This window comes from Macaca nemestrina, chromosome 13 (assembly GCF_043159975.1).
Source record: "Macaca nemestrina isolate mMacNem1 chromosome 13, mMacNem.hap1, whole genome shotgun sequence".
Taxonomy (NCBI): domain Eukaryota; kingdom Metazoa; phylum Chordata; class Mammalia; order Primates; family Cercopithecidae; genus Macaca; species Macaca nemestrina.
In genome coordinates, this window is record NC_092137.1 from 69,763,139 (window position 1) to 69,790,440 (window position 27,302).

The following is a 27,302-nucleotide window of genomic DNA, read 5'->3' on the forward strand; positions in this document are numbered from 1 at the left end:
CTACTCTGTTCTCAGTCTCTATAATTTTGTTATTAAAATGGGTTTTAAACTAAGTTTCTTTAAAGGTAGGAGGAGGAAAAGAAAGATAAAATAACTGCTTCTAAGTCCCTGAAATATTTTAAAATGACACAATGAAACATATTTAAAAGAAAAAAAGCAAACTGCAAAACTGAATACGTGGTGTAGGTCATATTTGAAAAAAATTTATATGCAGAAATAAAATTCTAGATAGAAATACTGTAAAATGTCAGCAAATGCTCTTCTCTCAAGGTGGGGTTATAAGATTTTATTTTCTTTACTTTGGGCCTTATTCATTTCTCCACATTTTTATAAATGAATATGTGTAACTTACACACAGGAAAACATATGAAAATAAAGAGGCACCACGTGAAGTTTTAAACGTTTGCCTGTTTTTCCTCCAATGTATAGACACAGTCCGTCATTTTTGCAGCTTTTACCATACAAATGTTTAATATAGCCCCGTGCCATCCTCCTGAACCCATTATGAAATTTCCTGCTTAGTTTCTCCTTTGATCAGTCAGAAGGTTTAAAATCTGTAAACAGTCTGAGTTCAGTTAAAAAATTTATAGAAAATGCTGTCATCCTGCCCTTTGTACAAATGAGAGCAAATGAGTTCCTGGCATCTAGACATAATTTTCTTTCATTTGTAAAGAATGAAGGTGTCACAGAAAGGAAACATTTACACTGCAAACAAGAGAGAGGGGAAAATATCAAATGTTCATAGTAAAAGACTGGATAAACTGAGGAAACTATGAAGACACTTTTTAATGTTTGCAAAAGCTTAGTGTTGCTGGTTTATGAGATTCCTGAGACGTGGATATAACTACAGTTTTTGATCTGGGCTACAGGTACAAATCTCTATTCTGTCATTATCCAGCTGTGCCCTTGAGCAGGTGGTCTTTGTGAGGATCACCTGAGATAATGAGCAAGAAAAGTGCTTACCCAGTGGGTTTAACATGTCTCATGTGCTTGATACATGTTCAATGTTATTACTGTCATAACTTTACTCAAATATGTGTTTGTGGCTGTGCCTTTAAATCCCTTAAAAAAATACACACACACACACACACACACACACACACACACACACACTCACTCAATTGCAGCCTTCAGAGTAAATATAAAGTAGTGGAAAGGCAGAAACAAACAAACAAAAAAACTCATTAAAAAACAGCTCACACAAACAATGAAACATAACCATGTGTAATAGATGAGAACTAGGCATTAAAACTGGGGTTGGTAGGGTGAGCAGACGGAAAATGATCAGGGACCTCGATTGTTAACACTGGTGAATCCAAGGTCCTAAGCTTTGGCACAAAGCAACCCTTCTTATTCATTTAACACATCTGTATGGAGCCAAACATTGTGCCAAATTCTGGGATTCGGCAGCAAAGAAGACTCTCAGGGCTTATTCTGTGACCCTCTTTCCAGACAAACTATATCCTACCCAGGTCCATGGCTAATCATCATTTCGATGTTCTGTTTCAAGGACAACAGTCAGTGCTTCACACATTTGATATGTTTGGTCAACTATGTGGCATATCAAACTTCAAGCAGCATGAACTGGTTTTGGAACATTTTCAAATTTCACCAAAATATCAATATACTTATAAAATTTACACAAACAAAGCTAAAAGTGAAACAAAAATTTTAAACTACTTAATAATGAAAAGCATAACTCCAAAATAATAATGAGACTATCATACGAAGATTTATGAGCTATGGTTAAACTCCACACAACTCCGTTTTTTTTTTTTTTTTTTTTTACTAGGGAAATACACACTTGTTAGAAAGCATTCTCAATAAACAGAGTAAACTTCAAAGGTTGAAGTGAGGCAACCGGAGAAAGAGAAAACAGGACATTGGAATATTTTCACATGACAAAGCCTCCCTGAAGATTATAATTAGCCTCCCTCCCCACTTTTGCGCTGGGTGAAAATGACTGTCAAATTGTGAAGAAAAACTCACAGCCCAAGTACTTTATTTTTTAAAAAAGAATTTGAAAATATATTACTATGCGTTCCTCTTAATATCACCAAAGCAAATAGAAGAAAAACAAGAAAACGGCCAGGCACGGTGGCTCATGCCTGTAATCCCAGCATTTGGGAGGCCGAGGTGGGTGGATCACCTGAGGTCAGGAGTTTGAGACCAGCCTGGCCAATATGGTGAAACCCCGTCTCTACTAAAAATACAAAACATTAGCCGGGCATGGTGGCGTGCACCTGTTGTCCCAGCTGCTTGGAAGGCTGAGACAGGAGAATTGCTTGAACCCAGGAGGCGGAGGTTGCAGTGAACAGAGATCCCACCACTGTACTCCAGCCTGGGCAACAGAGCAAGACAATGTCTCAAACAAACAAACATGAAAATGTAATAAAGATGGCCGGGCGCAGTGGCTCAAGCCTGTAATCCCAGCACTTTGGGAGGCCGAGACGGGCGGATCACTAGGTCAGGAGATTGAGACCATCCTGGCTAACACGGCGAAACCCCGTCTCTACTAAAAACATAAAAAATTAGCCGGGCGAGGTGGCGGCACCTGTGGTCCCAGCTACTCGGGAGGCTGAGGCAGGAGAATGGCGGGAACCCGGGAGGCGGAGCTTGCAGTGAGCTGAGATCTGGCCACTGCACTCCAGCCTGGGTGACAGAGCGAGACTCCGTCTCAAAAAAAAAAAAAAAAAAAAATGTAATAAAGATAAAAGCAAAAGTTAAATAATAAAAAAGAAAACAGAAGATTGTATAAATTTAAGTGTTGTCTCTGAAAATATAATAAAACATCCAACCTCTAGCTACAGTTACCAAGAAAAAGAGGAACACAAATACATACAATTAAAATTAATGTGCATAGATATTAAAAGATACATACATATTGTTGTACTTTAATGAAAAATTTTATAACCGCAGATGATTTTCTAGGAAAAGATAATATGTGACATATGAAGAACACTTACAAAATGAATCTAAAAGGCAAAGGACACAACACAAATCTCAAAAAACTAAAAATGGGTCAGTAAATAAGGTTCTCTGGCTGGGCGCGGTGGCTCATGTCTGTAATCCCAGCACTTTGGGTGGCTTTGAGGCGGGCAGATCATCTGAGGTCGGGAGTTCGAGACCAGCCTGACCAACATGGAGAAACCCCGTCTACTAAGTAAAGTACAAAATTAGCCTGGCGTGGTGGTTCATGCCTGTAATCCCAGCTACCTGGGAGGCTGAGGCAGGAGAATCGCTTGAACCTGGGAGGCAGAGGTTGCGGTGAGCCGAGATTGCGCCATTGTACTCCAGCCTGGACAATAAGAGCAAAACTGTCTCAAAATAAATAAATAAATAAATAAAATAAAAATAAGGTTCTCTGTCTACCGTCTTTGGCCTGGGCTGTGCTGGGCTGGGTGGAGAAATGGCAGGGAAAATGACTCTCATTCACCATTAATTGAAACAAAATTTATATAGCTTTCTTAGAGTACAACTTGAAAACATGTATAAAAAACCTTAAAATATACATACTTTTGATTTAGCACATAGTCTCTTAGAAGTTATCTTAAAGAAACTGCAAAGGATATAAACAAAAATTTAGCTTCAAGAATATTTATATGGTGAAAAATTGGTAACAATGCAAATATTCATAAAAGAGGATATTAAATAAATGTTACCATTCTTCCACAAACAATCATATTGTAGATTAATATTTATTGACATGGAAACTGCTAATTTCCAGAGGACATTTAAAAATGAATAACAAACTGGGCCACAGGCAGCCCTTCAGTATAGTTTACATCAAAGACTGCACAGGCCATACTGGTCACGGTGCAATGAAAACATAACATGAGTAAGTTTTGGTTAAAGAAGAAATTGAAACTTCTATTTAAAAATATCCAGAAAATAAGAATAAGAGAATACTACATATCAAATATTATGAAACGACAACGTTCTACTCACAAATAAATTTATGAGGTTAGAAAAACTACTAACATTCCTAAAGAAAGCAGGCAGAAAGAATATATGATAAGGTTAAAAGTAGACACTAATCAGTATAATTAAAAAGATCACTTTTAGAAGCATGCCAAATTCTATATCTTACAAAGAATACTTTCAAAAACTCACATTCATTGCTGAAGTATTTATCATAGTAAATACTGAAATAAAGTTAATGTTAAGAAAGGTGCGATTGGTTAAATACACTAGGATATATCATACATCTAGTGTATCCTAGAAGTTTTGTTTTTGTTTTTTTTTTTTATGAGACAGGATCTCACTCTGTTGACTAGGCTAGAAAGCAGTGTTGCAACCTCAGCTCAATACAACCTCTGCCTCCTGGGGTCAAGGGATCCTCCCACCTCAGCCACCTGAGTAGCTGGGATTACAGGTGTGTGCCACCACGCCCAGATAATTTTTATATTTTTTGGTAGAGACCAGGTTTCACCATGTTGGCCAGGCTGGTCTCAAACTCCTGACCTCAAGCGATCTGCCCACCTCAGCCTCTCAAAGTGCTGGGATTACAGGCGTGAGCCACCACGCCTGGCCATATAATGGAATTTAATGCAGGTACTTTTTAAAAATTATACTTTAACAAAATTAGCTGGGCATGGTGGCACATGCCTGTGATCTCAGCTATTCGGGAGACTGAGGCAGGAGAATCATTTGAACCTGGGAGGTGGAGGTTGCGGTTAGCCAAGATCACGCCATTGCACTCCAGCCCCAGCAACAAGAGCGAAACTCCGTCTTAAAAAAAAAAAAAAAAAAAAAAAAAAAAAAAAAAAAAATTATATTTTAGGGGCTTCTTTAATGACGTAGGAGAAATGTGCCAGGTTCATTAAATGAAAAAATTAGGCTTCAAAATATGTCTATAAAGATGCATATCAGGTTGGGTGTGGTAGCTCATGCCTGTAATCCCAGCACTTTGGGAGGCCGAGGCAGGCGGATCACTTGAGGTCAGGAGTTTGAGACCAGTCTGGCCAACATGGTGAAACTCCATCTCTACTAAAAATACAAAAATTAGCTGGCCATAGTGGCACACACCTATAGTCTCAGCTACTTGGGAGGCTTGAGGCATGAGAATCGCTTGAACCTGGGAGGCAGAGGTTGCAGTGAGCTGAGATTGTGCCATTGCACTCCAGCCTGGGCAACAGAATGAGACTCCATCTCAAAAAAAAAAAAAAAAAAAAAAAGATGTATATCAGAGTCTGAGAGTCTTAAGCAGCGGGCCAAAGAGCATACAAAATTGTGGTCATGTGGCCAGGCACAGTGGCTCACACCTGTAATTCCAGCACTTTCGGAGGCTGAGACAGGCAGATCACCTGAGGTCAGGAGTTCAAGATCAGCCTGGTCAACAAGGTGACATGCCGTCTCTACAAACATACAAAAATCAGCCGGGCATGATGGCAGGTGCCTGTAATCCCAGCTACACTGGAGGCTGAGGCGGGAGAATCACTTGAACCCGGGAGGCGGAGGTTGCAGTGAGCCAAGATTGAGCCATTGAACTCCAGCCTGGGCTACAGAGTGAGACTCTGTCTCAAAAAAAAAAAAAAAAAATTGTAGTCATGTGTATTTTGGTCAGGGAGACAGACCTACAACTTTGATTAGCTTCACAAAGATATCTGTGCCTCTCAAAAGGTCAAATGCCACCAACAGACATCAAGATGGTATCCCTGGGCTATCTCTTGGTAGTGAGGTCATGGAGAATTTTAACTTTCTTCCCTATGAATTACTAACTTTTATACAATAAAAATGTATAATTTTTTATTAATAGAAGGGAAAAGTTTGTCTCTTATGATTGCTTCTATACTTTTAACAAAGTCTCATTAAAAGAATACCTCCCTCCTTTTTTAGAAGTCTCATTAAAAAAACACCTCTCTCCTTCTTCCCAACAGCACGTGCACGCGCCCACACACACACACGCACACACACACACGCCCACACACACACGCGCACACACACACACGCCCCCCCCCCCACACACACACAGAGTTTAGAGGAGTGTTAGATATAACAGAACATTTAATTTTTAAAATTCTTCAAGTCATCTCAGAAACCTAAGAAATGACAAGCAATGAACATTGGGTGTTTCTCAAATCTAGAAATACTTGTTTAAGACGTGCCTGTGGACTAGAGAGAACAAGTCCTGCATATTACTGCCAGACTGTCCTGCCACTTTAATTTAAAGTGGTCCTGGATCTTTATCTCTTTTTGATCAGAAACCTTTTCAATTAAAAAAAGTAAGTTTTAAATTAAATAGACCATGAAAAAAAATATATATACACGTTACTGCCAGGATTTGGGTTTCACTAGCATGCTAGAGATATCTGTGGAGTGAAAAACAGTGTGAAGGTAACAACAGTGAACCTCATGTTTCAGCTATTTGCCATACTAACCAGTTCCAGCAGAAAATGAGGTCGTAGCAAAAGCATCACCTTGGGTTGATTGAAAGCCTGGGATCAAACTCTCAGCTGAGCCTCCAAGCTTCTCGGGATGTTTGCCTGGGGAGACAAAACACCACTCAGTTCATTCTAGCAGAATCTTGTGAGGCACACACACGGCAGAGGCGAGGGGCATTCTCTGAACTGACTTCTGGACTTGACTACTTTTACTGCATTATGGCGACACATTCAAAGGTCCTTGTCTAGTCAGTGCAATAACTGAGAGAACAGCTGAGAAAAAAAAAAGGAGATTGTTAAGAATCAAAAGAGAGCATATCATCAGTTTGGCAAGATGAAAAGGGTTCTGGAGATTGGTTGGTCGCACAACAGTGTGAATGTACTTAACACTACGGAACTGTACATTGAATGCCTCCCGCCCTCACTTGTAATCTATCCACTTTATATAGCTCTAATGAGTTTGATGATCTGCTTTCCACATTGGAAGCAGTTTAGGAGAGTAAATGAGAAGAGGGAGCAGTGGAGATGGCAATAATGAGATGTTATGAGGGACAAGCATAATGACAGTAGCTTAATGTGAAAGCTGACAGCTGAACAGTAAGAAAAGGGAGAGGAAATTAGTAAAACTCAGGGGCTAGTTATTTGGGTGCAAAAATACTACAGTTTTCAATAGTCTAGGTAGGTATTTCTATTTACAGTCCAGAATAACAACTGGTATACATAACAATGAAACAAAGTTGCCAAAGAAAGTTAAGTACTATGCCCTGTCTTCTGTTTAAAAAAGCAAGAAAGTAATAGGAATTTTTTTTAACAGACAGGGTCTCACTCTGTCACCCAGGCTAGAGTGCAGGGGTAAATTCATAGCCCACTGCAGCCTTGACCTCTTGGGCTCAAGTGATCCTTTCGCCTCAGCCTCCCAAGTAGCTGGGACTACAGATGTGTGCCAAGATGCCCAGCTAATTTTTTAAATTTTTTGTAGAGATGGGATCTTGGCATGTTTCCCAGGCTGATCTTGAATTCCTGGGCTCAAGTGATTCTCTTGCCTCAGCCTCCCAAAGCACTGGGTTACGGGCGCAAGCCACTACAACTGGCCTTGGAGTTTTAAAAGATTTCTATTAAATGACAGTTAAAGCCAAAATGTTTGGCCAATAGTTCATACCACTCAATTGGTTCTCATCACTCCTTTACCCTGTGCCCTTATCTACATTGAGAGTACTCTTTTTATTAGAGTACTTGCTAACATTATTAGAATTATTAGAATTATGCATGTTAGAATTTGTTCCAAAGTGTGTGCATGTGCCTCTGTGTGTGTGTGTGTGTGTGTCCTGCCTTCTAAAGTAGACTGTTCTTCAGGCAGAAGTATATCTTCTATTTATTTAATAATCTTTCTGTGTAATACAGTAATACAGAACTCTGATCATAGTGAAAGAAAGATTCAGTGTCCATGTGAAGGCACATTCATGGACAAGCGGTGCCAACTTTCTGGGACAATAAACCAACCTAGGATGAGGGAAGCATCACACTCCTCCAAGGAGGGACCATGCCTGATGCTGTTATCCTGGACTATGTCACAAACCTTTCCTACAAGTTTCTTCCCTAAGCATCACACTCTCCTTGCTGCCACCCACAATAGATCAGGATTTCCTGAAGATGAGGACTTCAGGGCCATGGTAAAAATAAAAACCAATTTGTATGCATACTTTGAAATCAAGCCTTATGGAAAGGCCCAAGCCTACGTTTTCACATGCATACCCTTCTAGAGTTACGATTCTTTCTCATTCCTGGTTATTTCTTACAATCAAGAAGCACAAAAAAAGACACAGCTTACTCACCTTCCCCCAGCTTGGCAAAGTCCTTGTTTAGCAGTTCTTCAGCTGTGAGTTTGGAGAAATTATCGTCATCGAAGGGATTCCACGTAGAACCTTCTGAAGGATTATAAACGTTTTGTTGAGAGGTCCGAGGAGAGCCTGATGGAGTGGTGGTTGCAGACCTAGGTAGGTTCCCACCCCCACGAAACAAAAAGATATAAAAGTTGAACAAAACAAAAAGGGTCAACTTATTTTCTCTTTGTTTCAGGATCAAATTCTTTTCCAGGTCAAACCTTCATTTTCCAGGTCAAACCTTCATTTTCCACCACAGTATTTTTTTTTTTTTTTTTTTAAGGCAGAGTTTTGCTCTTTCACCCAGGCTGGAATACAATGGTGTGATCTCGACTCACTGAAACCTCCGTCTCCCTGGTTCAAGCGATCCTCCTGCCTCAGCCTCCCGAGTAGCTGGGATTACAGGCGCATGCCACCACACCTGGCTAATTTTTGTATTTTTAGTAGGACAAGGTTTCACCATGTTGGCCAGGCTGGTCTTGAACTCCTGATCTCAGGTGATCCACCCGCCTTGGACTCCCAAAGTGCTAGGATTACAGGCGTGAGCCACTGTGCCCGGCCCACACTGTTTTCCTAAAAGGGCTTTCCACAGCACCTGAACAATTTCCACAGATACCCATTCCACTTTATGAAATGAATGTCTCTTCTCCTTCATGACTCACTACCTCCCACTACTTTCCTTAATCTCTTGCTTAGCTTTTTAGTCTTATCTGCAAGTTGTTTCAGTTCAGGATCTAAAAGCAACCTGTTCTTAGACTTGTGTACCTTGTGGTGACCACTATAACATCTATAATAACTGATCCCTAGAGGGGCAGGAAAGAGGTCTAGTTAGGCTGCCTCTCATCTCTTAGGATCCAGCATGCATAGAGTTAAGGGCCACCATCACAATTAAAAAGAAATAAAGACAGTTAACACTACTTTGTGCATCTAAGTATCATTATATTATTTTCTTATAAAGTCTCTCTTAACTTCATTGAAAGATGTTAACTTTAGAGCGCATGGTTCCAAGACAGTTAAGGGTCTGAAATTGCATTTACTCAATACTCATCAAAATCTACTCGTCAGGCACGGAACCAGTCACTGGGTTTCCAAAGGTCGACTAAGACATGGTTGTTGTCACAAACCAGTTCAATCAGACATACAAATAATGAATGACAATACAATGTCATACAAGCTCAAAAAAAGGTTCAGATAGCAATTATACATCATATCAGAGAAGGGTCAAGGAGAAGTCACCCTCTGACATGGATCTTGATGAATAAATGAACATTCCCTAGGTGGGCAAGGAGGAGCGTGGCAGTTCCAGGAGAGGGCACAGGAGGAACAAAGGGCTCAGGAAGGTGAAGAGTGGCAGGTCTGCCTGTGAAACACAACAGGCCCTCTGTGTTAAGCAGGGTGCTCAGCTATCATCTGACAGGTAATGAGGAGCCAATGAAAGATTTTCAGCATGGAGAGACTCGGTCAGATCGAGAGTTCAGAAAGCACACTGTAGAGCATGGAACAGGTGAGAGAATGAGAACAGTGGGCCAAGTAGGAAAAGACTTCTTAAGATTAGTATGGCCCATGCACTAAAGACAAATTCACAGTTGCTCATTAAACACAAGTACGTGCAAGATGTATGTATGTACATGCAAGAAGCCAGAAAAATAAACAAACCAGAAATAATTAAACAAACACACACAAATACACACCACTGTATTTGCATTACACGCATCTACACGCTTACGCAAAGAATCACACACTAGCAGCCGCAGGCAGACCTCGCTCACAGAGGTAAGAACGACAAAGAGGAAGCACCACATACTTGGACTTATTGAGACTGGCCTCAGCTGCAGCTGCCTGGAGCAGCTGGGTTGATTTGCTGGCAGGGACCCCAAAGACGGCACTGTGGGTTACGTCACTGAGAATACGCCTGTGCCCAGCACGCTGGGTTTTGGGGGATGAGGGTGGAGTGAGAGATCCAACTTTCTGTCCCTGGACGGCAGGAGGTGGGGTTGTCTGAACCTTTGGCTGTTGTCTTACTGGGGCTTGAATCTGCTAGGAAGAGAGATGGAAAATGTTTCATTAAATTAAAAAAAAAAAAATTAAAGGAAAAACAAACAGAAAAGCGTAACAACAAAAAATGCCACATAAGCGCTAACATGAGACTCAAATGGCTAATTTTATCAATAACGCCCAGAAAGAAAAACCCAGGCTTTGACAAACTGTGCTGCAACTTTGAGACTGATAATAACATGGTATTTGCCTGATACACATACATTTCAATCTTCATCAGCAATAATATGCAGGGTAACCATATGTTAACCATATTCAGCCCAAAGTATAAGAATGCAAAAGCTATTTCAGGTGTAAACATCTAGAATTTACCATAAAGGACCACGTTCTACTTCTGGAGTCACACACAAACTCATTCAGAATGCTTCCAAAGGGCAGGCAATAGATCCTATCACTACAGGTAGAGGCCAATGAAGACATATCTCCAGCGAAACACATTTAAGCTGAATGATTTCTGCTGAGATCCCTCGCTCTCTGCCATAGCGAGACCACAGGTTGGGAGTGAGTCAGAGAGAATTCTACCGTGATTAATAAATGTTACTGCTTGTTTGTTTTAAACTTTTATTTTAGGTTCGGGGTACACAAGCAGGTTTGTTATACAGGTAAACAGGTAAACTCGTGTCACGGAGGTTTGTTGTACAGATTATTTTGTCACCAAGGTACTAAGCCCTAGTACACAACAGTTATTTTTTTGGATCCTCTCCCTCCTCCCACCTTTCACCTTCAAGGAGGCCCCAGCGTCTGTTGTTTCCCGCTTTGCATCCATGAGTTCTCATCATATAGCTCCCATTTGTAAGTGAGAACATGTGCTATTTGGTTTTCTATTCCTCCAATAGTTTGCTAAGGATAATGGCCTCCAGCTCCAACCATGTTCTTGCAAAGCCTCCATCCTCCTTCTCTTCTTTTTACGGCTGCTTAGTATTCCATGGTGTATATGTACCACATTTTCTTTATCCAATCTCCCATTGATGGGCATTTAGGTTGATCCCATGTCTTTGCTATCATGAATAGTGCTGCAATGAACATACACATGCATGTATCTTTATGGCAGAACAATTTATATTCCTTTGAGTATACACCCAGTAATGGGATTGCTGGGTTGAATAGTAGTTCTGTTTTTAGCTCTGTGAAGAATCGCCACACTGCTTTCCACAATGGGTGAACTAACTTATACTCCCATCAAGAATAGATAAGCATTCCCCTTTTTGTTTTGTTGTTAAGGCTCTTTATTTCATTGATGGGATGGGTATACAAGATCCTATTTCTGTGACAACTCCTAAGAAAATATATAGCATTAGTTTAGTGGGATTAACTTGTTTCAATCTTCAGTGTGGACATAATATTGAAGAACTGGCAGAGAATATACTAAGAAGAAAGAAAAAAAAAAAGGTGCTGATGATGACTGAGCTAATAATACAAGGACTCTCGTGATATGGGCCATTTTCAAAACAGGCCAAACTGCCACCACAGAACAACATACAGATGAGACATCCTTGTGACCACATGAGTGGTCCTTAAGCATAAGTCACCTATATTAAGGAAAATGAACAAAAAATGTTAAGAAAGCCACCCAACCCCTTTCCTTTACTCTAACAACCTAGAGATAAAATAACTTCAGATATAAAATGCCCCAGGGATTTCACCATCCCTTCCCTCCAGTCCCTCCTCTCAGATTAGAGTGGCTACTCCAAGTGGCAACTCAGTTCACCTGCAGTATCAGTGTCTATAAAGGCAGGCCCTGAGAGAGTTTAAGGAAACTAGACTATCTAGATACCCGGGTCAGGATGCTTCTAGCTTGGGATATTGACTGCCCTCATCTTGTACTCAGGACTTGGAAAATTTATTTAAGGCAGACTATGTACACGTGTCAGCATTCCATCCACTTTACCAACAGGCTGAATGTTACAATATAAGGTTCTAATATCAATCAGAGGTTAGAAGGGTAACAAAGTTGCCCTGCTGCAGGAGAGGCCAAGTGCTCTGTGAAGACGACCACAGCTCCAGCTCCACAACTTCCTCTGGGGGTCCAGAGTGAGCTGTGCCTGTAACAGCTGGCTGAATACTACCACCACACATAGGGGTCAGAGGGCTTTGAGGACACACTGAATTGGCTTATTTCATGAGACATTCATTAATCTGTAAAGAATACTAAACTGTTGGGTCCTTTTATTTTGAAGAGTCCAGTGACAACTCTATTCCGAGATGAAGGACTGGAGGGAAGGGATGGTGAAATCCCCAGGGCATTTTACATCCGGAGTTGTTTTGTCTCTAGGTTGATGGCATAAAGGAAAGGGGTTGGGTAGTTTTCTCACCACTCGGACAACATTTTTCTCTTCTGTTCTCCAAATGCAGCACACTGAAGATCAGATGCCTCCTTCAGGACATCTTGCCCTATAACAGCAATCTACAGACACTAAGTGGTTTGTATCTGTCCAGCTACACCTCCCAGCAACCCTGGCAGACAGTTGTACTTCCACTTAGAATCAAAGAATGTGAGAGTTTAAAGGGACCTTAGAAAACGTTGATTTCAACTTCTGTACTGAGGACAAGAGCTCATTCAAGGTCACAGTGTTAACTGGAACCCATGTCTCCTGACTGTGGCTCAGGACTCTTTTCTGCACCATGATGCCATCCCAGGATTGGAAAGTGGGAGGAGGGAGAGAGAGACCATAGGAGACGGAATACAAAGACTCAGATGTTTATCTTGCTGAAGATTTTAAAAAAATAAAATATGTAATTATAAAAGGAGTATAATCACATCAAGAAATGTAAGAATATAGAAAAGAGACTTCTATTCCATCACTCTAATACAACTAGATACAATTCTTATCTTTTTGGTGCCTTATACTTTAAGTCTCTTTTCGGCCGGGCGCGGTGGCTCAAGCCTGTAATCCCAGCACTTTGGGAGGCTGAGGTGGGCGGATCACAAGGTCAGGAGATCGAGACCACAGTGAAACCCCGTCTCTACTAAAAATACAAAAAATTAGCCGGGCGCGGTGGCGGGCGCCTGTAGTCCCAGCTACTCAGGAGGCTGAGGCAGGAGAATGGCGTGAACCCAGGAGGCGGAGCTTGCAGTGAGCCGAAATCGCGCCACTGCACTCCAGCCTGGGCAACAGCGTGAGACTCCGTCTCAAAAAAAAAAAAAAAAAAAAAAGTCTCTTTTCAAGTATATGGTTTTTCCATAATTTCACAATTCCTTTAACATTACCTCATGAGCATTTCTTTTCATACTCTTGTACAGACTTTATAACCATGCTTTTTAATGGCTGCACAGTTGGGTTCCTCAGCAATTTAGGCTGCTTCCATTCTTTGGGCTATTATTAAGAAGACTGCAGTAAACATCTGGGGCACATGGCCATTTTCCCTTTGCTACTTATTGCTTTAAAATGGCTACAGGGTACGCTTTACCTTCACTCACTTGCTTCTCTAGATTAGCCCTGCCAAGAGTCAGCGGAGACAGGGGTGGGTCAAAGCTGAGAAGCTCTACGGCTCCTGGCCAAAGCATGTTTCCTCTCTGTCCCTAAAACCAACTATCCCAGAGCAAAGTGTTCAAAGTATTTGTTCATCCAGAGAACATGGAGAAGGTTCATAATTCGTTCCCAAGAAAGTGGACACTTTTGTCTAGGAAAAGCACAGGGGAACCTTGTAAGAAGTGTAGTCAGTAGTAGTTGATCATTTTATCACCCTGGATGAGCATCTGTTATCATTAAACTTAAACACAGATCAGGATTCTTTGATTATTGCCCCAGCTCCACAACCATCAGTCTGTATGTCTTGGGCAATCACTTTCTAGTCTATGCCTCAGTTTCCAATTCCATAAAACGAGGAGACTGAACTGGATAATTAAGGTCCCTTCTAGCTACATCATGCACTAATTTTTTTAAAAACTCTGTTTCCATGAACAAGAGGAACTTTATCTCTTGTTAAAAATACAGAGACTCACTGTCTACTCCACGCCTGCAGGAAGTCTGAGTTGTTTTAGAAACGAAGGTGTAAAGACACTAAACACACACTTAGCTGAGACTTAAAGAAGACAATCTACGGGCACTGCTTCCTTTCGAAGGGATGTAGGTTTTCTGTTTAAGATGGGAGACAAAACTCTATTACAAATCCATCCTCAGAAAGACGGTTTCTTACTTTTCCTTTGTTTGTCTAGTGGTTGGACTTCCCTGGGAGTAACAGGGTAGCTGTGACACTCTATCAGCTGGGTATGCAAAATGTCTTTTTCTAACACCATAAATTTTTCTATCACTATCACTCAGAAAAATATGACTACGGAAAAAAAAATCCACTTATTAAAGGCTAAAGCATGATGTGCCTGTGTGTGTTGAAACTGTAGAGGACAATTAGACGAGGGGTTCTGATGCCATACTCAGCCAATATCTAAAAGTGGACATGCCCAATTTCTAAATTGACAGGACGGCTCAAATGACTGGATACTCAGATGCTCTGGTACCCAGGGTGATTACACCAGGGTGAACGGTCCCAGGTAAGCAGGCCCTTGACAGGAGCTGCAAGGTAAACTTAAATAATGTGATTAATAATGTCATCCAAGACAAAGAATAAACACAACATGGAGGACTCAGGGCCTGGAAAGGGCACAATGGATCAAACTGCCCCTTGAAGAAGAGAAAGGGATTAACTTTAATCCTGCCTAGGTCCTTGACTGTTCAAAGTGACAGTGAGAGAGATGACGAACAGATCTTCCTGCTAGCCTAGTTTCAGAGAGATAAAAATTACGAAGGTTCTTCATCAGCAGCCTAGAATGATTTTTTTAAAAACCTCTATCTTCTACAGAACATCTCATACTATTCTTGGATATATCAAGGACAGATCAAATATTTGAACCACCCAGGTGGGAAAGCATCCTGACCCAACATCCGCTGCTGCCATCTTTCCCACCCTTTCCCTAACTCTCACTGCACACTCCTCCACTGCTTTTGTGCTCTGAGCTCTGGTTGATTCTTACCGCTGGCTCCTGGGCAGGGGCTGGCTGTGGGGCTGCAGCTGGCGGTGGCTGGGGCTGCTGTCCTGCTGCCACAGTGGGCTTTTGCTGCAAGGCAGCCTGCTGAGTCATCAGCTGTTGTTGATGCAGGGCTGTGGCCAGCTGTTGCTGTTGCTGTTGTTGTTGTTGCTGCTGCTGCTGGTAGAAATTCTGCATTAGCTGCTGTTGAGAGCCTCCCTGGGACACCACAGGGAACTGAGCAATTGCTGGTTGCTGGGTTGCTGGATGTACTGCCTGAAACTGAGCAAGAAATGAGAAGATGAATAAGGGCTTGTCCCAGAATAATAGTCACAAAAGACAAATGTCTCAGTAACAATGAAGACCAGTGCTAAAGCCAAAGGCAAGGGCAAGTAGAAAAGTCTTGAGGCTAGGCCTAAAATCTCATGATGGAGACCTCAGGGCATTAAATACAACACAGCAGCAGTCCCTTACACTGCTAGGCTCCATCCATTGCACCAGGCTGCCTCCTGCACTACAGACTGGCCTTCCAAGTGGGTTTCTGGGCCTTGCCTAAGGGAAGCTATCTGACTAAACATCATGTGACTCCATAAGCTAGAGTATAGCAGGAGCTAATAAACGATCTCCTAATCATAGAGGTAATCCTTCTTATACAGGGATTTAAAGCAGCCAAGATTAAAATGCTTCCCTACCTGAATAGGTTGAAGCAAATGATGACACAGAAAAGAATAACCTAAATGTTAACTCAACTATTCAGACTCATCTCAAGTCTTACTAAAAATTATTTCCCAAGAGCTCTATTTTTATTAAACTTCCTTAGTACAGTCAAAATAGCCAGTATACTCTATGAAGCTTCTTTTTTTGGTGTTTGTTTGAGATCATGTCTCGCTCTGTTGCCCAGGCTGGAATGTAGTGGTGCAAGCAATCTCGGCTCACTGCACCCTTGACCTCCTGGGCTCAAGTGATCATCCCACCTCAGCCTCCTAAGTAGCTGATATCACAGGTGCACACTACCATGCCTGGTTAATTTTTTTTCTTATTTTTCGTAGAGACACAGTCTCACGATGTTGCCCAGGCTGTCTTGACCTCCTGCGCTCAAGCAGTCCTCCTGCTTCGGCCTCCCAAAGTGCTGAGATTACAAGCATGAGCCGCTGTGCCTGGCCCACACTTCTTATATGTCTCTCTAATCCCCACTGTTAGGGGCTATGTGCTACATACACAAACAGAGATCAAAATAAGGGCCTGCCAATGAACTAAGGTCAAGACTGTATCTGTGAACATCCTGTATACTTTATGTAGTTACTAGAGTCAATTGGGAGGATACTGTTTGTCTACTGGGGCAAGGTTAAAGGGTTAACAAATTAGAAGACGTCAAAAAAAAGTAGCTGCCTACTTATAACAGCAAAATACTGGAAACAACCCAAATGTCTATCAACAGGAGACTGGCTGATTAAATAAACTATGATAGATATATCCTGAAGGAAATATCTAATAGAATACTCTCAAGTTGTAAATAATAATGAGCAATACCACTATACATGAGTTGGCGGGGATGAACTTTTGCAGATTTAACTTTGAAACTATGTAAATGCTTTACACATCCACAAAACAGAATTAAACTAAAATTTAAAAAGTAATAACTAAAAATCAAAAGCAAAACAATGCAAATAAGCCGGTGTATCAAATTGGTAGCTGAACGCTCCAGAAAATAATGTGCTAATCATTCTAAGGGTAAAATGGGCAAGGAAATCTTAAACTGTTTTCAGTAATCATATGGTTATTGCTATCTTAAAACGATAGAACAATTAATTATGTTAATGCTGTTAAGAATCAAGATTTCCAGATGAAAACACAACAAAATCCAAGAAGTTAAACAGAAATCCAGTAATTCAATATCCAAATTAGGAATATAAATCTCAATTCATAATGCCTATTCTCTAACAAAACAAAACAAAACAAAACAAAACATATTTTCTAATTGTCCACTGAGAAGGCCTAGAAACAACAACCAATCCATTAGGCAAATGGTATCTCTAGCATCAAAACTGTGGTTTCTAAACATTATTTCCACTAAAAAGAAACAGAGCTCCTAAAAAAAATGGATGATTTCAAGTCGAGGGCAGCATGATCCTAGATAGCAAGGAAATCATTAAAGACCACTGGAGTTACCAGACTTCCACTGGCCAACGTTGGGGCAATCTGAGCTTTAAAATAAATAAATTTCTAAAACCTTAATATGCCAGGCACGGTGGTATGCACCTGTAGTCCCAGCTACTCAGAAGGCTGAGGTGGGAGGATCGCTTGAGCCCAGGAGTTCTGGGTTGTAGTGTGCTATGCTAGTTGGGTGTCTGCACTAAGGTCAGAATCAGTATGGGGACCTCCTGGGAGTAGGGGACCACCGGGCTGTCTAAGGAGGATTGAACCAGCCCAGATTGGAAACGGAGCAGGTCAAAACTCCAGGGCTGATTAGTAGTGGGATCCTGCCTGTGAATAGTCACTGCACTCCAGCCTGGGCAACACAGCAAGGCCCTATCTCTAGTAAAAACAACAAAAAAACAATGTATTCAAAGATATCAAATAAGTTAAAATCTAAGAATTCCTAATGATACTAAACTAAACAAAACAAAAACCTCACTGTTCACCTTTGGACGGTAAGAGAGAACAAATTTATTACTCTGAAAACTAGTAAACAAAGGGAAGAATCAAGTGTTTTTCCTGCCCTTTCTGTACAAACAGTACCTCAGGGTAACTAAAGAGTTGATGAAAAAATTTCTTCATGGAAAACGTCCAGCCCTCAAATGAAGAGGGAATGTTAGACTATCATTGTGCCATCCCTGATGAATTAAGGAACTTGGCAAATGATCAGTGATGGCTGCTAAGCTAATGGGGAGCATTAAACAAATGGATCAGACAGACAACACCTCAATACACTGATTGATCTTTTTTTTTTTCCTTTTTTTTTTGGGAAACACAGTCTTCAGGGAAATCTGAAAGTAAACGTTCCCTGATCTTAATATCAGTGAAACAGAGGCTAGTGAGACATTACAGACCTCCTGACATGACGCAACAGGAAGAACAAAGAACTGTCAAACTGACTCAAATACTGAGTAAGCCTTGAGAAATTCCCAGGTACATGGAAGATGATCAAACATATCAAATGACACCACAGGATGCAATCAGCTAAACCCAGAATGCCAAAAATTCCACGGGACAAATAATCAATTTTCTCTGAAAAATTAGATGACAAAAAGCAAAAAAAAAAAAAGAGAGGAACCTATGGATAAAAGGGGACTTAAAAGATATATCAGCCAGCCGCATAGGCTAATGCATGTAATTCCAATGCTTTGGGAGGCTGAGGTGGGAGGATGTCTTGAGGCCAAGAGTTTGAGACCAGCCTGGGCAAAATAATGAGACCCCATCTCTATCAATAAAAATTAGCCAGGCATGGTGGCACATGCTTATAGTCCTAGCTACTTGAGAGACTCAGCTGGGATGATCGCTTGAGCCCAGGAACTGGAGGTTGCAGTGAGCTATAACTGCACCACTTCCCTCCAGCCTGGGAAACAGAGCAGACCCCTATCTCCAAAAAAAAAAATAGATATACTCATCATTATAAAATGAATACATTCATAGCAAAAAAAAACGTGAAAAAATATATGAAAAGATAATGGAAAACAATATAGACCAACTAAATACATTCTGTTAGTATTGGATACTGATTCAAACAAGCCAACTTAATTATGAGACATCAGAAACAGTTAAACACTAATGGATATTCGATAATAAGAAACTATTGTTATTTTTTCCTCTCTTATGATAACGGTGTTACAGTTATATTAGAAAAAAGAAGAAAAAAAAGTAGTCCTTAAAAAAATAGCTTTTTTTTTTTTTTTGAGATAGAGTCTCGCTCTTGTTGCCCAGGCTGGAGTGCAATGGCGCGATCTCAGCTCACCACAACCTCCACCTCCTGGGTTCAAGCGATTCTTCTGCCTCAGCCTCCGAAATAGCTGGGACTACATACTTGCGCCACCACTCTCAGCTAATTTTTGTATTTTTAGTAGAGACGGGGTTTCACCATGTTGGCCAGGATGGTCTCCATCTCTTAACCTCGTGATCTGCCCACCTCGGCCTCCCAAAGTGCTGGGATTACAGGCGTGAGCCACCGCACCCAGCCAAAAAATAGCTCTTGTACTGATGTCCCTCAATCAGGTGACGGATTCCTCGTGGCCTGAGAAACAGGGTGAAAGGGGTGTGAGTGACAGATCCGCTTCCCAATGCTTTAGTATCTACATCTATGAGAAACGGTGATGTAATGGCTCTTTGGGAAGATACCTTTACCTAGTGGGTTTTTCACAGTCATGACTCAGATATGCAAGCAAGGGCCACACTCTGACCACCTTACCTGCTGAGTCTGGGCCTGCTGCTGCTGCTGGTAAAACGTGCCTGCCGGTTGCTGCTGTGGTGGTGGTGGCTGTTGTTGCTGCTGCTGTTGCTGCTTGAGGAAGAGTTGCTGCTGGTGCTGGGGTGTGGCCTGGGCCTGAGTGGGCAGACCCTGGGCCTGAGTGGAAGGCGTCTGCTGTGGAGCGGGAGGAGCCTGTGGCTGCTTGGCCTGAGTTTGTGGCAGAGGCTGGCTGGGTGGCGCTTGGGGTTTTGGTTGGGGAACACTGGCTAAAAGGCCAGGCTGATTGCTGGATCCTGCAATGAGAATAAAGTCCATGTAAGGGTTCCAAACTCTTCCACAAAAAAATGGCTTTCTGTCTTGCCAAAACAATTAATAAGGGGTGACAAGTGGGCAGAGTATCCCCAGATTCATGTGCTCCTCACTGTCTTTCCACATGCTCTGTCCCACCTGGAATGTCTTTCTTGCTACATTATGTGTTACAAATTTTTCAAAACAAGGTTCAATATTGCCTCCTTAAGAAAGTCTTCCGTTATTAGTCATCTCATTTAGTCAATTACAAATGTAGTTGGCACCCCAAATGTCTACATATTCAGCTGGCCTTTGGTACATATGCACAGGCTTTGCCCCTCTTGGCATGCAGCATGACAAAATCATTCCCTGGTGTTTTATATGTAGCTTATCCTAGTTGGAGGCCTGGCTATAAGTAGATGGCCACCAAATTCCCCAAAAGCAGCTTCCTGGTACGGTTCAGTTATTCGATATTTTGGATCCATCCTTTTTATGAAACAAAGCTCCCTCATCTCATTAGAAACAGCATGCCAAAACATGAAGGGTGGTAGATACTTCAAGAGACAAAGCATTGAAGAAACAATATTCTTCTGTGAATGTCAAAAGAGAGGAGTCTTGTTTCTATTTTTTTTTTTCAGGCATACATGAAAATAATTCAGTTTCTTTGTATCTCAGCCCATCAGACCCCAAACTTCCTAAAATTGAAAGTAACGCCGGGCGCGGTGGCTCAAGCCTGTAATCCCAGCACTTTGGGAGGCCGAGACGGGCAGATCACGAGGCCAGGAGATCGAGACCATCCTGGCTAACACGGTGAAACCCCGTCTCTACTAAAAAATACAAAAAACTAGCCGGGCGCGGTGGCAGGCGCCTGTAGTCCCAACTACTCAGGAGGCTGAGGCAGGAGAATGGCGTGAACCCGGGAGGCGGAGCTTGCAGTGAGCTGAGATCCGGCCACTGCACTCCAGCCTGGGCGGCAGAGCGAGACTCCGTCTCAAAAAAAAAAAAAAAAAAAAAAAAAAAAAAAAAAAAAAGAAAGTAACTTGTCTGCTAGTCCAAGCTCTTGAGCCTCTTCAGTCCTGTCTCTTCCAGGCATCTTTAACTGCTGATGTATTAGACCCAACCAGGCATTTTTGTAGGCTGGGAGGCAAATGAATAAAATAATGCTTTCTACCCAATCATCTCCCCTAGCCCATTTCAATGTCCCAAAGTTTAATTAACAGAACAGGGAAGCTGCCCTGGACTGAACTCAACACTTTGGAAGAGTCTTATTTCTTTAAAAGCAAAGGGAAATATATGAAATAAAGAGGGAGGATAAGGTTCCAAACTGCAAAACTTAGGGCCAAGTCTAGAAAAAGAGACAACGGGCTTTAGTGGTCTTGGAGATGTATCTCAGAATTCAAGAAGGCCTCCCCTTTTGCCAGCCATTTGCCATACAATTTCTTTTTTTTTTTTTTTTTTTTGAAATGGAGTTTCACTCTTGTCACCCAGGCTGGGGTGCAATGGTGCCGTCTCGGCTCACTGCAACCTCTGCCTCCCAGGTTCAAGCGATTCTCCTGCCTCAGTCTCCCCAGCAGCTGGGATTATGGCGCATACCACAATGCCTGGCTTTTTTTTTTTTTTTTTGGCAAAACAGGGTTTCATCATGTTGGCCAGGCTGGTCTCGAAATTTAACTCCTGACCTCAGATGATTCACCTGCCTTGGCCTCCCAAAGAGTTGGGATTACAGGCGTGAGCCACCACGCCTGGCCACTGCCATACAATTTCAACGGCAGCTGCCACCTGTTCCTCAAGGAACACTGTTATCTCTGTGTGCCTCTGGATTCCAATCCTAAAGCAAACCAGGCTTTCCAAGACTTTCCTGTTGTCCAGAATGACAAAGAGGTGTACTGAGTTTCAAACCAATCTGGATAGAAACCTGCAGCCTGAGGTGGGGGCTGAACAGTGGCCCTCTTCCGGGGCGTCAGGGCGGGCTGGATGGGAAGGATTCCTGGGTTCGGCTGAGTCTGCCCAGCTTTAGGCCTCTGGCGGGGTGCAATTGAAGTCTCTGTGGTGGGAATGGGATCTGTCAGTCTAGAAAAGGAAAAGAGAAAGGTTCATATTAAAGTACGCAAAAAATGGAAGCGGGTGGGCAGCGGACACAGCGCTTCCGCTTCCACATCCACCTGAACCTTCCAGGTCTGCTTAATCGATGCTTCCCAAAGGATCTCCCACAGGATGCCACAGTTACTAGACCTTCTGAAAACAGGCTTGGTGGGCAAATAAATTTTTAACACACTGATCAAAATATATTGAGTGGCTCTCCTTCTAGCAGAACTTTTCATGTGTGAATATGCAAGAAGAATCTCAAAAAGAATGCTATGTAGAATGCATTCTCTTTGCATTCTCTAAGCATTCTCAAGTTTATTTCATCTTGTGGCCCTTTTACCTAGTACCTCCTAGGATTTCCCAAAATACCCTTTGGGTGATAATGTAAAGAGGGGTTGGAGGCACGTGGTTTTCAGATGCAAAGAGAATTCAAACTTGGCTGCAACTAGCTGTGAAAGTGGTCTTTCTACAATGAAAAGCATGCAGATGAGTGAATCCCACATGGCAACTGGAAGGAAAAAGTAAATAATTCAAGTCAAAGGATTTAAAATTGGGAAGTGTGACAGAAACTCCATTTCTTCCAATATACATACTATCTTTTTTCCACAGTAACAAAAGTTTTAACTGGGCACAGGGTCACCCAGAGTAAAAATCACATTGCCCAGTCTCTTTTGCAAATAGGTGTGAACTCGTTTCTAAGTCCTGGCATTACATGAGATGTAAGAAGATTATCATGCGGCAGTTTTCATCAACCATAATAAATAACTGGTTCAAGCCTTCTGTCTTCTTCTTCAACTATTCCTTGATCCTGCTGCTAAGAGCAGGAATGTTGCCATATTGATCCATGCAGTCAGGGCTACACTGTAGGAATGGTGACGTGGTTAGCTTGAAGAAGTCTAGATCCCTGAGGGCTTCATGGAGCAGAACTGCCATGCTGGCCTTGGACTACTTACCTCCAGATTTTGTTTACTCGAGAGAAAAAAATAAACATCTATCTTTTATACACAACTGTCATTTTGGACTTGCTGTAACTCACAGCCAGACCGACACTTTCAAACTAATATAGGGAAGACTGCTTGCTCCTTGTGAGGGTGCAGAAGCCCAGGTGCTAACTTTCACGAATTTACAGTAGTCCAGGCAGCAAGTTACTACCTACCTGAGATCAGAGTTGGCCATCCTTTGAAACTCCACTTTAGAGAGTATAACTGGGCTTAGGCCAAAATTAACAAGTTTCAAGAATATTTCCAAAGCATATGTTTTGTCAAAATATTTCCAAAACAGCCTCCATGAATGTAAAACAGGAAGCAAAGCAGCTGGCCTCATGTCCTACCTCCAAGCTCCATCCTAGGCCCAGAAACTTTGCACTGGCAACCTGTTAGAGGGATGCTCTTGTGCTGGCTGGGGAAGTGGTGACATAAAGGCTATCACATCTGGGGGGCTATAACTTGGGCAAGGGAGGTGGGAAGAGAAACGGGACATGTGCTGGAGAAAAGAAGAAAGGTGTAAGAGAGAAAAAGCCGGCCGGGCATGGTGGCTCACGCCTGTAATCCCAGAACTCTGGGAGGCCGAGGCGGGTGGATCACTTGAGGTCAGGAGTTTGAGACCAGCCTGGCCAACATGGCGAAACGCCATCTCTACTAAAAATACAAAAATTAGCCAGGTGTGGTGGCACGTGCCTGTAGTCCCAGCTACTCGGGAGGCTGAGGCTGAAGAATTGCTTGAACCTGGGAAGCGGAGGTTGTAATGAGCCAAGATCACGCCACTGCACTCCAGTCTGGGTGACAGAGTGAGACTCCATCTCAAAAAGAAAAAGGGGAAAAAAGAAAAAGCCAAGGGTGAGGGAGGTGAACAGGCTTCTGTAGAAACCCAAACAGCAGAACCTCCATATTGATCATCTCTTGAGGGGAACATCTTAGAGCAATGGGATCTGGAGCCGAAGAAAACTATATTTGAGTTCTAGTTCCTCACTAAGTAACTGTGTGATAATGGGCATGTCACTTTCCCTCTTTCAGCTTTGGGTCCTTTATATGTAAAAGGGAAAAACACATATGCCTACATCATAAGGCAGATGTGAACATCAAATGTATCAGTAACTACGAATCTGTTTTATTAATTGTAGAATGTCCAAAATATTAGTTTGTATGGACTTCAATGTGTCTGTTTTGTGGAGTGGAGTGGGGAAAGGGATCATTGCTTAGCCTCTGCACATATCATGTTTGAGCCTACTACGAGACAGCCATGAGCACAAAAGACTAAGCTACTTAAATCAGCCCAAAAACAACTCCCAAAGAGGTGAGCATGGCCAAATTAGTGAAAGAAATGGACAGACTACAAAGTAACAAGTTTTGTTTGTTAAGCAAGTTTGCTACGTTCATTAAAAATCAAAGTCTCACTATTTTAGAGGCACATCTAAAATAACTTCATGTACACAGTAGACATTTAATAAATATTAAAGAATTTTTTAAGATACAGATGTTATTTTAGTGTTCTATTAAAATTCACATATTCCCATCCAGAATACTTTGTTGATGCAGTTTGCTGTTAGCACTTCCTCGCCATGGTGGTATAAAAAAGAGGAGTATAAATAACTCCTGTGCTACCTCTAGAATCTGCCATTTGGAAGGTGTGGCAGCCATGCGAATGTGCCTTGTAGACCTTCACCTACAGGGAGCATAAAACCCCGATGCCCAGATGCTGCATTCCTAAAATGCAGCACTAAGTCCACCACTGCTGTGGTGTTTGCCCTGGCGCCATGCTTCCCATAGGTTGCTGCCAGCCCTAACCTCCAACCCATGGGAATTCCTAGGAGATGAGGGACTATCTGCTGGCTGACTGGCACAAGGACCCCAACACCTTTGGTGAGTCTTATGTAAGTTATGTGACAGTCTAGGTCACTTCACCCATGCTTCTCCTCCCTCTCTCTGGGTCAGACTTGCACTGCCTTCTGATGGCGCTCCCAGGCTTTCCTGACTCCCTCCCTGTTTTCTCTCACGTGGGCATTTCCCCAAATAACATCTTTGTTTAATCCTCTTTTGGCATCTGCTTTTTGGAAGAACCTAGGTTCAATAGACTGTGATTAGCTAAGACCCGGAGAGTCTTCTGCTGTTCATGGACCTGGTGCTTTGACCTGCACTTTCCTAATGTAGTTGGAGCCATAGAAAGTAAGAAGGAAAGGGAGGCTGAGTATTAGAGTGGTGAATGTGGCTAACCAAAAGTCAGGACACATGTTTAGTATACTTTTTAAAAATTTTAAAAAGATTTAATTTAAAATTTTAAAAATTTAAAAAGGGTCTCGCTGTATTGCCCAGGCGGATCCTAAACTCCTAACCTCAAGTAATTCTCCTGCCTCAGCCTCCAGGGTAGTTGGGACCATAGGCACGTGCTACCACGCCTGGCTAATGTTTAGGATACTCTTGTACTAGCAACAATTTTTTTTTTTTTTTTTTGAGATGGAGTCTTGCTCTGTCACCCAGGCTAGAGTGCAGTGGCGTGATCTCAGCTCACCGCAATCTGCACCTCCCGGGTTCAAGTGATTCTCCTGCCTCAGCCTCCCAAGTAGCTGGGACTACAGGTGTGTGCCACCATACCCGGCTAATTTTTGTATTTTCAGTAGAGACGGGGTTTTGTCATGTTGGCCAGGCTGGTCTTGAACTCCTGACCTCAGGTGATTCACCCTCCTTGGCCTCCCAAAGTGCTGGGATTACAGATGTGAGCCACCACGCCTGGCCATACTAGCAACATTTAAAGTCTGCTGTTGCCTCATCTCTGAATGCCCCGAGCCTATTCCCATGCAAAGAAAATAGCTTTAGAGTTCTTGATTCTCTTTCAAATGTAGATCACAATGTTTTATGATATTCCTTTTTGGATTCCCAAAGAACAGTTTCTGCCTAGGCAAGACAGAGCTTGCTTTCCTGATCTGTGAAGCCCCTGGTCACGACAGCATACGTAAGAATCAAGAAACACAGGCATCCTTCCCTGCTGCTGTGGCAATCCAAGGAGGACATGTGCTCACGAAGGCATTTCTTACCTGGCCTTTGGCTGGGTCTTTTTTGCAGCTGCCTCACTGGCTTTCACTGGTTCAGGAAGCTTTGCAGGAATGGGAGAGTTCTATAGAATTGCAAACAAAACAAAACAAAAAAAGGACATCGTAGATTTCTTTGTTAAAGAATAAGCAGCCTGATTGGGACTGAGAGCTGATGGAAACACATTTTGGGATCTTCTGGAGCAGCTTCCAGGCCCTGCGGTCTGTCTGGTAGAGGGAAGGAAAGTTAACCAAATGCATGTCAGACTCAGCCATAGTCCGGGAAGAAGAGGAGAGAGTAGCTTGTGTGCAGCACACATTCCCCGATTATTCTCTACCTTCTGTACCACGCTGAGTCACTGGGGCTTGATCTCAGTACACTTCTCCTGTGCCACAGCTTAGAAGTGATGCTATGAAAGGAATGGGAAGGAAAAGTCTGCAGCTGGTATTATTCTGGATCCCAGACAGATCTTCGTTCGAGCTTATCAATGTGTCAAACCAGGGTGCACGGAGTCTGCTAGTCAGAATGCTCAGAGAAAACCACAGCCACCCCTGTGTATGGCTGCTGAGCCAGTGCCCTTTCCAACACGTGAGGCACTACTCAGTCCGCAAGCCAAGGAGAGTTCCTCTGGCTTGAAATCTGCACTATCCATCTAACAATACCTCATGAGGGAGCACCAGCTAGCTGTCCCTAACCCTAAAACAGGTGCTTACCACTACTGAGTACCAAACGACATGAGACTTGTGAGGTGTACTTTTGAAAAACTAGCTACCAATCTGAATGCTTCCACTTAGATCTCACATTATTTAACTTTACGAATGGAAAAGTGGGACTACAAAAGAAGAAAGTCATGTTTGGTTACTGCACACTATCCCTCGTTTTAATCTGGGAAACCCAACACATAATACTAGCTATAAAACTGGCCTTTTAGGAGGGTCCTCTCGCTTCCTTCACGTTTCCAGGTGAGGGGAGATTTTTCTGCTGGAAAACTTCTAGCACTTCCTCTTCTTCAAGCATTCGTCTCCCAAAGGAGAAGAGTTGACTTCTGTGACTGATAAGACTGTGGAAAAACTGAGCTGGTCCAGTTTGCTGTTGCCCTCCTTCCTTTAGAGAAGAGCCGGTCCCCCAGGAATCAGGTGTTTACATCTCACTCATGTGGGTCTAATGCTAGGGAGCCTGACTGGTCGAGCTGCATCTTCTGACTCAAGCTTATTAGTAATAAAG

At 42.4% G+C, this 27,302-nt stretch overlaps 1 protein-coding gene and 1 non-coding gene across 14 annotated transcripts in view; both read right to left on the reverse strand.

Moving 5' to 3' along the window:
- The window catches only part of LOC105465203 (AP2 associated kinase 1), a 223,190-nt gene that overhangs the window by 42,251 nt on the left and 153,637 nt on the right, over positions 1–27,302 (reverse strand). For 10 of the 13 annotated variants that reach the window (XM_071076849.1, XM_071076850.1, XM_071076855.1 and 7 more), the window contains 7 exons: positions 26,084–26,163; positions 21,887–22,041; positions 19,684–19,976; positions 15,288–15,563; positions 10,068–10,300; positions 8,216–8,373; positions 6,381–6,485 (listed from right to left, as the gene is read on the reverse strand). In XM_071076849.1, the coding sequence (XP_070932950.1) occupies positions 6,381–6,485; positions 8,216–8,373; positions 10,068–10,300; positions 15,288–15,563; positions 19,684–19,976; positions 21,887–22,041; positions 26,084–26,163 (1,300 nt within the window). The remainder of the gene's footprint in view (positions 1–6,380; positions 6,486–8,215; positions 8,374–10,067; positions 10,301–15,287; positions 15,564–19,683; positions 19,977–21,886; positions 22,042–26,083; positions 26,164–27,302) is intronic. The other 3 variants (XM_071076856.1, XM_071076851.1, XM_011713482.3) reach the window with 1 other exon arrangement.
- On the reverse strand, positions 21,100–21,231 carry LOC112423734 (small nucleolar RNA SNORA36 family). The gene has a single exon (XR_003014295.2). It is a non-coding gene; the product is annotated as a small nucleolar RNA SNORA36 family (small nucleolar RNA).